Consider the following 9642-nt stretch of genomic DNA (forward strand, 5'->3'; position numbering starts at 1 on the left):
GAATATAGTAACCTTATAGTAACCTTACTCAAGACCATCACAGCTTGGCACTGAAAACCTCAGCACTAAGGAACTAAGGCAAACTTGCCATGTTGCCCTTGTTAGTACATAGTAAGTGCCCCAGTTCTAACATAACAATTCTTGCATAAATTACCAAAATTCCACACTAAGTAGTTGAGATTCCAAAACCAGGTATACACACCTTTAAACCCAGCACTCCTAAGGCAGAGGCAGGTGGATCTATGAGCTCAAGGTTCCAGGACTGGCTCCAGAGCTACTGAGAAACCCTGTCTCAAACAAAAAGTAGCTCAGCTGGACAGTGGTGCTGCCCTCAGTTAGTCCCACCAGGATATAGAAGCAGGGAGGTCTGAGTTCAAGCCAGCCTGGTCTGCAGTTTTCCAGGAACAGCCAGGGCTACACAGAGAAATTACCCCATCCCCACCACAAAGACAAAAAGAACAAATGCATATTATGAGCAAATCCAAATTTATTTTAAATGCCGTGTCATTTCAAAAACCTCTTAAGTTAGTGGGAGCCTTGATTCCCTGGGACAGCATGCCAGAGGTACAAACGGTAACCTTTCTCTACAACCCCCAGCGAGTCACCCAAGTCCACAGCTTCTGAAAGTCAGCTCTCTTCAGTCTGCTCCTCTGGTTCCTGGCTTTTCTTTCATGGGAGGGAACTCAAAATATTTCAGACAGGAAGCTGGGCGTGGTGGCGCACGCCTTTGGTTCCAGCACTCATGAAGCAAAGGCAGGCGGATCTCTTTGAGTTTGAGGCCAGCCTGGTCTACATAGTTGAGTTCCAGGACAACCAGAGCTACATGGTGAGAACCTGTCTCAAACCAAAAAGACAAAAGAAAAAAAAAAAAGATCAAATAGGCAACAACAAAAAAACCCAGTGGGATTTTCAATGTAGGTTCAACGATGGAGCATGAGGAAAAACCCACTGGTCCCAGAGAGGGGGGCAAAACCAGCAACAACAAAAGACATGGGTGGGGATGATTGCTGCTGCTCAACTGTGAAGATGGATGGATGTAGGACTCTGCAGAACAAAAATGTCTACAAAAGTTTACAAACGAGAATCCATTTGACAGATGGTAATTATCTTCTTAATGGAGACATCAGCATCTACCATCGGAAGGCCCTAACCAGATACCCTACATCACGAGGTGAATAAAAAATACAACTGGTCCTCCTCCTTGATGGCAGATTAAATTCTCGGTGACAGTGGGAAACAGATAAGCCCCCAAAAGAACGAGAAAATGACATTGGTGATGTAAAAATTTCAGCAGAGGTTCTAGTGGTGGTGGCAATTTAGCCTCCTTTGTTCTGTTGTAGGCTCTCAAACCTTGACCAAGCAGAGTAGAAAAGGCCAGAAAGAGGGGCTTGAAGACGGTGCATTTTGACTCCTGATTTTATTATCAATTTCTTTTTCTACTGAAAGTAGTCTTCAGTGGCTGGGAAGCCTGGCCTCCCAAGACCAGAGTCAGTTGGAGCTGGTTTTTTGTTGGAAAGAGTGGGTGGGTGAATGGGCGGGGATCTGGGATGAGGGCAGAAGACCCCGCTCTGCTGGCGGTCTTGGGTGGCGAAGACGAACTGCACTTCAGAGCCTGGGGTGCGGTGGGAAGGGGGTGAGGCAGGAATGACAAGCTGGGGATACGGGACCCACCTCAGTCCCCAGCTTCATTCTCTTCTAATGTCTCTCCACTGGTTGCATTCTCTGCAGTCTTGGAGGCCTACATTCCAAAACAAAAAGACATCAATCCCTAACTCCTTTGGCACCAACTCCAAGCAGAGAAGGGTGAGCTCCACCCCACCATTATCAGAAGACTTCCCACCAGAAGATCACACACACCTTCTTTTTCTTCTTTTTCTGTGTTTTTCTACTTGCAGAACTCTGGAGGAGAGCCTGAAGACAGGAAGAAGACAACTCTGAGAAATGTGGGCTAAGCAACTTCACAGGTAAGTGCCCCATGGTCACCATTTTCCATCCCACACTGACCTTTAGCTCTGCATCCTGGACTTCCATCTCCGACTTGTAGAGGTCAGGCTCGAAGGGACCACTGGTTATCCGCATGGGACCATTAGGCATGAGTAGGACTGTAAATTTAAACTGGGCAACATATTCACCTGGGGGGAAACAGCAAGTTCCAGTCCCACTTAGCTTTCTGAAGTTAAGGGAGGGAAGCATGTAACTGGGGTCTAAAGTGAAGGCCTCCTTAGGACTCACCCTCCTTCTCATAGAGAACATTAAATGGCTGCAGTAATTCATGCTTGGCACATTCTACCACACCCATCCGAGCCTTCTTCTCATCTTCAAATGCTCTGGGAAGAGAGACAGCACTCAGGTCTCCTTAACAACCGACCAGGTCATTACCACTTATTCTCATTAGTGTGACTACAGGCATGATGGGGGCTGGGGGCAGGGCATGGGTGTGCAGACCAGGACTTTCTGAGTTGGTTCACCCCCTACTGTTACATGGGTTTCAGGGTTGAACTCAGGCTGGCAATCTAGCAAGCTCCTGACCTGCAACTGTACAAGCAGCTGGCCCTATTTTTTACGACAGGTTCTTATTTAATGTAGGTCAGGCTAACTTAGAACGCTTCTTCCTGCCTCAGCCTTCAGAGTGTGGGCATCACAAACACTGAATCATTTCTATCCTTGTAAAGAAATTATGTTTGGGGTTGCTCTTCTGTATTATATTCAACCAGGAGATGGGCAGGACAGAGGACGTGCATTCAGGCAGGAGCTACAAGTCTGGGCAGGAAAGAGAGGAGGGAGGGGTCAAGGGAAGGGAGAATGTTTCTGAGGTACAAACTGAGTCAGACTGGTTCCCAGCCCTGTTCTTGCTACATGCAGTACCTTAAAGTAAATGGCATGGCATCAAAACGCCTTTCCACCTCGCTGAAAAAGGCACGTGAAGTTTTCATCTTCAAGCCGTACTGTTTAGAGGGGTCACGTTTGTAAATGGTGGTTCTCTGTCCTGCATCTTTGGCCTAAAAGAGTTAAATCAGGTCAAATGTGGTCTGGTGAACACACCTTCAAGTTATCCCCTTTGTTAGTTATGGAATTCCTACCTTGCCTTCTCCTGAGCTGACGAGGACATCCACAGCATAAACTTCATGTACCTCAAATTCAGCCTTTTCATGGTCCTTCCTAAAAGAGGGAACATAAGCCAGACATAAGGATGCAAGCCTGTGATCTCAGCATCAGGAGGCAGAGGGGAGCAGTGCAAGTTCTAGGCCAGTCAGGACTACACAGTGACAACTCCCCACAAGAAAGATGGCTCAGTAATTAAGAGGACGCATTGCTCCAAGCCAGGCGGTGGTGGCGCACGCCTTTAATCCCAGCCTTTGGGACACAGAGGCAGGCAGGTCTTTGTGAGTTCAAGGCCAGCTTGGTCTACAAGAGCTAGTTCCAGGACAGGCTCCAAAGCTACAGAGAAACCCTGTCTCGAAAAAGCAAAGAGCATGCATTGCTCCTTAAAGGGACTGAGTTCGGTTCTCAGCTCCAAGGGGGCTGATGCCCTGGCTTCTATGGTCTGCACTCACATGTTCAGACACTTGAAAGGCAAAGAATGGGGCTGGCACCTACTTCTGCTGGTCTGTAGGGTTCTGGATGATGGTTTTCTCCCCATCGATCACGTGCTGCTTCAGCTGGTGTGACAACATACCTGTAGACAGGATAAAGCCTATGGTACCAGCTATACCGCCCCCAACAGCTCCCAGATCCACACATGTAAGCAGTTTGATGGGGCACAGACAGGTATCTATCTGCATAAGACAAGGCTAGATTCCAATTCTACCACACCTCTCACTGTTAGACCTTTAACCCCATTATCTGAGGTCTCACCTTCTATTGGCGTGCAATTAAATGAGTGAGCAACTTTGTTCCAGGCTTCTGTCACTTGCGTGTTCTATAAGTACAAGAGCAAAGGAAAAGTGATATAGCTGATCTTTCCATCTTATTCTAACACCCCCTCGCCAAATGCCAGTGATTCTCATTCACAATCTTAATCCTATAAACTAAAACACAGATTTTAATTTTTTAAAATATTTATTCATTTATTATGTATACAATATTCTGTCTGTGTGTATACCTGCAGGCCAGAAGATGGCACCAGACCCCATTACAGATGGTTGTGAGCCACCATGTGGTTGCTGGGAATTGAACTCAGGACCTTTGGAAGAGCAGGCAGTGTTCTTAACCTCTGAGCCCCAAACACAGATTTTAAAAATGCAGCCACGCTATGGTTGGAGGCCAGCTTGGTGAGTTCTAGGTCAGCCAGAGCTATAAACTCTGTCTCCAAAAACAAAAACAATTGCTTTCATAAAGGTGACAACAGTTCTTAAAGACCAGAGCAGATCAAGATGAGGAAACAGGCTCAAAATGGCTAACTGATTTTTCTTCAGCTAAACCAGTATTCAGCGGAGAAGCCTCGCCAACCGTGCTTTCCAGTGTCAAATCTAGGGTTTATCCTTAGCATTCTACCCGATGGAGAAGAGAAACAATAAAGCTTATTTTTAATTTTTCAAAAACTTCTGTGCTAGCCGGGCATTGGTGGCACAGGTAAGCCTTCAATCCCAGCACTCGGGAGGCAGGAGGGTCTCTGTTGAGTTTAAGGTCAGCCTAGAACAGAGTGAGTTCTAGGACAGCCAAAGATACAGAGAAACCTTGTCTCGGAAAACCAAAAATAAACTAACAAAAGAAAACAAACATTACTAAATAATGTAACATCTAGGATTCGGTTCTCACTTTCCATCAGGTAGGTCCTAGGATCAACAGGTCAGCAGGTTTGGTTGCGAGGGTCCTTTCTGATCCTAACACTGATGTTTACCCAAAACACTCATTTAGTCCCTCTGACCCAAGAGCCCCAGGTCAATCCCACTTTTCCTATTTTACAGACGACAGAATTTGAGCTCAAGACTACTTACTACTGGCCAGCTATGGTGGAGGAAGACGGAGTCAGCGACACCGGGATGGGGAAGATGGCTTTTAGAAAGCTAAGTGCACAGATCGCATGATTCCACAGCTATTGACTAGCGACTGTGCAGATAAGCAAGTGACAACTGCTTTAAGAATTGCTGCAGGCAGGCACTGCTCAAAGGGCTTGGGAACACTCGGAAGTCAGTGTGCCACAAGGGACAAAGGCAGGATTTTAAACAGAAAGTATGCAAGTAATCATGAGGACGACACACCAGCTGAGTGCAGCATGAGCAACGAGAATGCAGAAACGGAAAACAAACTTCTGAGTGCTTCTCTGAAGTTAAGCTTCAGAGAGAATGTCCAGAGAATCTAAGATGCTACTGTTCGCTCACAAGAACTACCTGCTCGCCGGGCGGTGGTGGCGCACGCCTTTAATCCCAGCACTCGGGAGGCAGAGGCAGGCGGATCTCTGTGAGTTCGAGACCAGCCTGTTCTACAAGAGCTAGTTCCAGGACAGGATCCAAAACCACAGAGAAACCCTGTCTAGAAAAACCACAAAAAGCCGGGCGGTGGTGGTGCATGCCTTTAATCCCAGCACTCTGTCCCTTGTGGTCCCTTGGGTCAGAGGGACGCAGAGGCAGGTGGCAGGTGGATCTCTGTGAGTTCAAGGCCAGCCTGGTCTACAGAGCTAGTTCCAGGACAGGCTCCAAAGCCACAGAGAAACCTTGTCTCGAAAAACAAAAAACAAAAAAAACAAACAAACAAAAAAAGAACTACCTGCTCCAGGTTTCCTGATACTTTTTTTTTCAAACAGAAGAATTTGATCTCTTAGACATGAATTTGCCTGTACTTTTTCTACCTTTTAAAGAGTTTTAAAAAACTTGTTCCATTGTTAGTTACCCACCTCAAATTATTTTAGGGTCAAAGTGCACATACAGAATCTAAAAATGGCCTTTATAGGCTCCGCAGTGGACAGTTAGACCCCCCCCATCCCTTGCATGGACTGGGGTAGATACTCAAGAGTTAAAATAAATGCTGTTTGTAGGTGCCTGATTCCTCTTTGCTTCTGCCAAACTATGTAAGTGCAGGAAGCACCTTACCTGGTTTCCAGGTTTGACCAGTCGTAAGGCAGCTTCAGCACAAAGATGAGCTGCCTTAATGACGTCTGCTTTCCGCCCTGTGACCTGGGTCCCCTGTGGAGAACAGAACCATGATCATTCTGGAAAGTTCCACTAGTGTGCTTCATACACAGGGCCAGTCAATCATACAGGAGAGCCAGAAAGGCCTTCCTTTCGTTTCTCTAGATACTCCACGTGGTACTAGAGTGGAGATGAAAACCCAAATGGCAGCACGCCCCTCCCCAAGACAACAAAGCTGAAAAGCATGCTACCTACCTGAGCTACACCAATCACAAAAGTGTGAGCCACGTTAGCAATGAAGCCGTCCACATGGACTCCAAGGTCACTGAAAGGCAGGGACAGAGCGCTGCATTAAGAGCCAACACTGTGGACATGTAGAAAACGACAAATTCTCCAGAATGGCTTAACCTTACATTTTTACCAAGTCACCTTCCTTGAGTATATAGTCCTGGTCACTCTTCAGAGGGGAGAAGTGACATACACAGTTATTTACCGAAATGCTGGTAGGAAAGGCAATACCTGTAAAAAGAACCATCAACCTTACTGCCTTGCTGTCTTGGGAGCACCTGTTGCCCTTTAGGAAACCGAAGGGGTTTTTATTCTAGGGACTTGTTTCCTCAGCTGGGAAGAAACTACCCATCCCACTGCTACTCCAGACTTCCAGAGATGGAGAGAAGTTCCTCTGGGAGACGGGGCTGGATGGGGTCAAATGGGGGGAGTTAAGAGGGGTTCTTTCTCTTTACCTTTCTTCATTTCCTTCTCTTTCTTGAAGATTTTCCCTGTCTCTTCCATGATCATGGCATCTCCTTTCTCACACAGGCTCAGTACTGACACACCTGAGCTGGCAGCGTCCACCAAAGACCGAAGTACCCCTGGGAACAGAATCCCACAGGTCAGTCCTGCATGCATTCATAATTTAATTAAACCTAAAGTGGAATTCATGTTTCCAATACTCCCTAGTGCCGTTGTTGAAAAGAGGAAAGGAAACAAACTTTGTGTACAATCTATCCTCCTTTAATGCCCACCTTTTTTGTTTGCTTATTTTGAGATACCCCTGGCTGTTCTAGAACTCACTATACCAGGTTAGCCTGGAACTCAAAGGTGAGCCTGCCTTTGTCTCCCCCAAAACAAGTGCTGGCACAAAAAAGCACCACCACACCCAACCTTACTTTCTACCTTTCCTTCCTAAAATAAAGGTTAGCGCTCACAGTTCTTTCAATCTGACACCAGGGCAGATGGAGACCTCGCACCTTCCAAAGATGTTATGGTATTCAGAATCATGGACATTAGGGAACTGTGCCCAGATACCCCAGATGCACAGGCAGAGACCAAGAAATTTATAGGCGTCGGGGACATCGGGAAGGTACGCCCAGAACTGCTGAGTCAAAGCTGAAGCAGTGTTAAATGCTGCCTTCTTCCCTCCCCTAGACACTCTAATTAGGTGTTAGCAATCACAATTTATGTAGATGCATTTCCCCATACACGTATATAAACCCAGGGGAATTAATCTAAGGTCTCAAAGGTTCAGGGGACTCAAGGCTTACTTTCAGTAGATGAGTTTCAAAACTATTATAGGAAGTCACAACGGTCTAAAGCTGTAAGATGTATGGACAGAAATTGTCCGATTTAAACCAATAATAAACTACTAACACATCATCCCAAATAGGGCTATTATTTTGTATATGTCCTCTTTATGATCCATGGGAATTCTAGGTTTGACTTCTTCCATCTTATTTTAGTTATTCTTTGGAATCCAGAAAAAACTCGGGTTTAAACCAAAGGCATCCTAAATACCTTCTATTTTGTAAAGACCATTTTAAAATCCTAAGTGGCTTTTAAAAATGCAAAGAGGAGCCGGGAGTGGTGGCACACGCCTTTAATCCCAGCACTTGGGAAGCAGAGATACAGGGATCTCTGAGGCTAGCCTGGTCTACAGGAGTACTAGGTCAGGCAAGGCTACACAGAAACCGGGGGGGGGGGGGGGGGGGGGCGCCTCAAGCACTAACTGGAAAGAGAAAACAAAGTTATCTGCCCAAGTGGCAGACAACTGTTGAGACAGAGCAAGCAAGGCTCCAGTAAGAATTGCTTATGATAGCCCTAAAATCAGCCCCTCTCCGCCCCGCTCCAGCATTATTGACAGGCTCGCCTAGCCGTGGTCTGCGCAGGACCTCCGAACACTGTCAAGCCTCTAAGAACAAATATTAAAGGCCATCTCACAGACGGGGGCAGCAGAAAACCAGGTATCTTTCAGAGTTGTGTGAGAAGCTCCAGACGAGCCCTCCAACGGTCCCTCGAGCTAGGCTAGGGGAGCAGGGGGCCCCCACCAGGAAGACCTGAAGTAAAGACTTTGCAAAGCACGTGGTGGGGAAGCACGGTAGTAGAGGAAATGGGGAGCCAGCGGTCCGCACAGGGACCTGGCAACACGTGCCGGCCTGGCTCCCACGGGTCAAGACCCGCGACTGCCAGAGGGGCGCTTCTGTCGCCAACAGCTGGGAGCTTCTTTTTCGAGGTGGCCTCACTGCTGCCAGTCAGAGGAAGCAGAGATCCGGACAGACCGAAGGGTGATGGGCAGAAGACGACGCGCCTTGCCTCCTTACCAACCGCCTAGGGTCGGAGCAGGTCTGGGCCCCTCTGCGCTCCTCGCGGTCGCCGGCCCGCACCTCCACTCTCCAGCCCAGGCATGGCTGCTCAGTCCCCGAGGCGACACCAGATCTCCCCACCACGTCGCCCCCGGTCGTCGGCACGCGCCCCTCGGTGGCTCACTCCGCAAGACCCAGCCGCTCCAGCCCCTCCGGAGACAGCCCCAAACCTCTCCCTCTCAGCCTCGATTCCAAGACCCCCGAGGCCGCACTCACGGTTGGCGATGTCGCCCCCCATCTTATACTTGGTCACGACCAGGTCCTCGGCGATAGTTTGCTCCTGCTGCTCGTCTTCGCCCGACATCTTCCTACCACCACTACTGCAGCTTCACTTTCCCTGAGCTGCGGCCTCCGTCTCCCTTCCCAGCCACAAGCTGTAGCCAGAGTCTCTACGATCCGCGAGGAAAGCGCGAGCAAGCAAGGGAGCGGGAGGGCGGGCGGAGAGAGCGAGAAGCTGCGAGCGCGCGGTCTGAGGCGCAGGGCACCTTGGGAGAATGAGTCCCGCCGGCGCCCAGCCTCCAGCCGCCCTCGTGGCCTCTAGAACTACAATTCCCAGCCTGCTCCCCGGCCTCCTTTGCCAAGCCCTGGGGCCTTGCCCTCCCAAGTCTGCGCACGCCGGAATCGCCGGGCACGCTGGGAAGGGTCTGGCTCCGGCGGGAAGGCGGAGCCGTTGGGGAGCTTGAGGGAAAGCGTGGTCTCTCCGGGAAAAACCTCATTCACCGGAGCTGGGAGCCAGAACTCGTAACAGAGGGGGGCGGGCTAGGCGGGGCGGGGCGGAGCCACGCGGGGAAAAAGGTTCAGAGGCCGCTGGGCAGGGCGGAGCAGGGTGGGGCCGGGTGGAGCCAGGGTACCTGGGTCACTGTTTGTACACCTAGGGCGGCTATAGTGTGCACGTAGCCTTGGAATCCCGGGTAGGCTAGCGTGACCGGCCTGGC

At 49.1% G+C, this 9642-nt stretch overlaps 1 protein-coding gene across 2 annotated transcripts; it reads right to left on the minus strand.

Moving 5' to 3' along the window:
• Positions 1-467: 467 nt before the first annotated feature.
• Pa2g4 (proliferation-associated 2G4) lies at positions 468-9178 on the minus strand. 2 transcript variants are annotated; one of them, XM_075954209.1, is made up of 14 exons: positions 8924-9178; positions 6812-6940; positions 6482-6587; positions 6324-6393; positions 6030-6122; positions 3856-3919; positions 3598-3676; positions 3081-3159; positions 2866-2999; positions 2233-2327; positions 2005-2132; positions 1858-1911; positions 1672-1738; positions 468-834 (listed from the first exon to the last, which is right to left on the minus strand). In XM_075954209.1, the coding sequence occupies exons 1-13, from the start codon at positions 9009-9011 to the stop codon at positions 1673-1675; spliced, it is 1185 nt and encodes a 394-aa protein (XP_075810324.1). In that variant the 5' UTR covers positions 9012-9178; the 3' UTR covers positions 468-834; position 1672. The 2 variants fall into 2 exon arrangements, with proteins under 2 accessions (XP_075810324.1, XP_075810323.1); XM_075954208.1 differs by having other exon boundaries at positions 468-1738.
• Positions 9179-9642: the final 464 nt, after the last annotated feature.

The sequence above is a fragment of the Microtus pennsylvanicus genome, chromosome 20, assembly GCF_037038515.1.
Source record: "Microtus pennsylvanicus isolate mMicPen1 chromosome 20, mMicPen1.hap1, whole genome shotgun sequence".
Lineage (NCBI taxonomy): Eukaryota > Metazoa > Chordata > Mammalia > Rodentia > Cricetidae > Microtus > Microtus pennsylvanicus.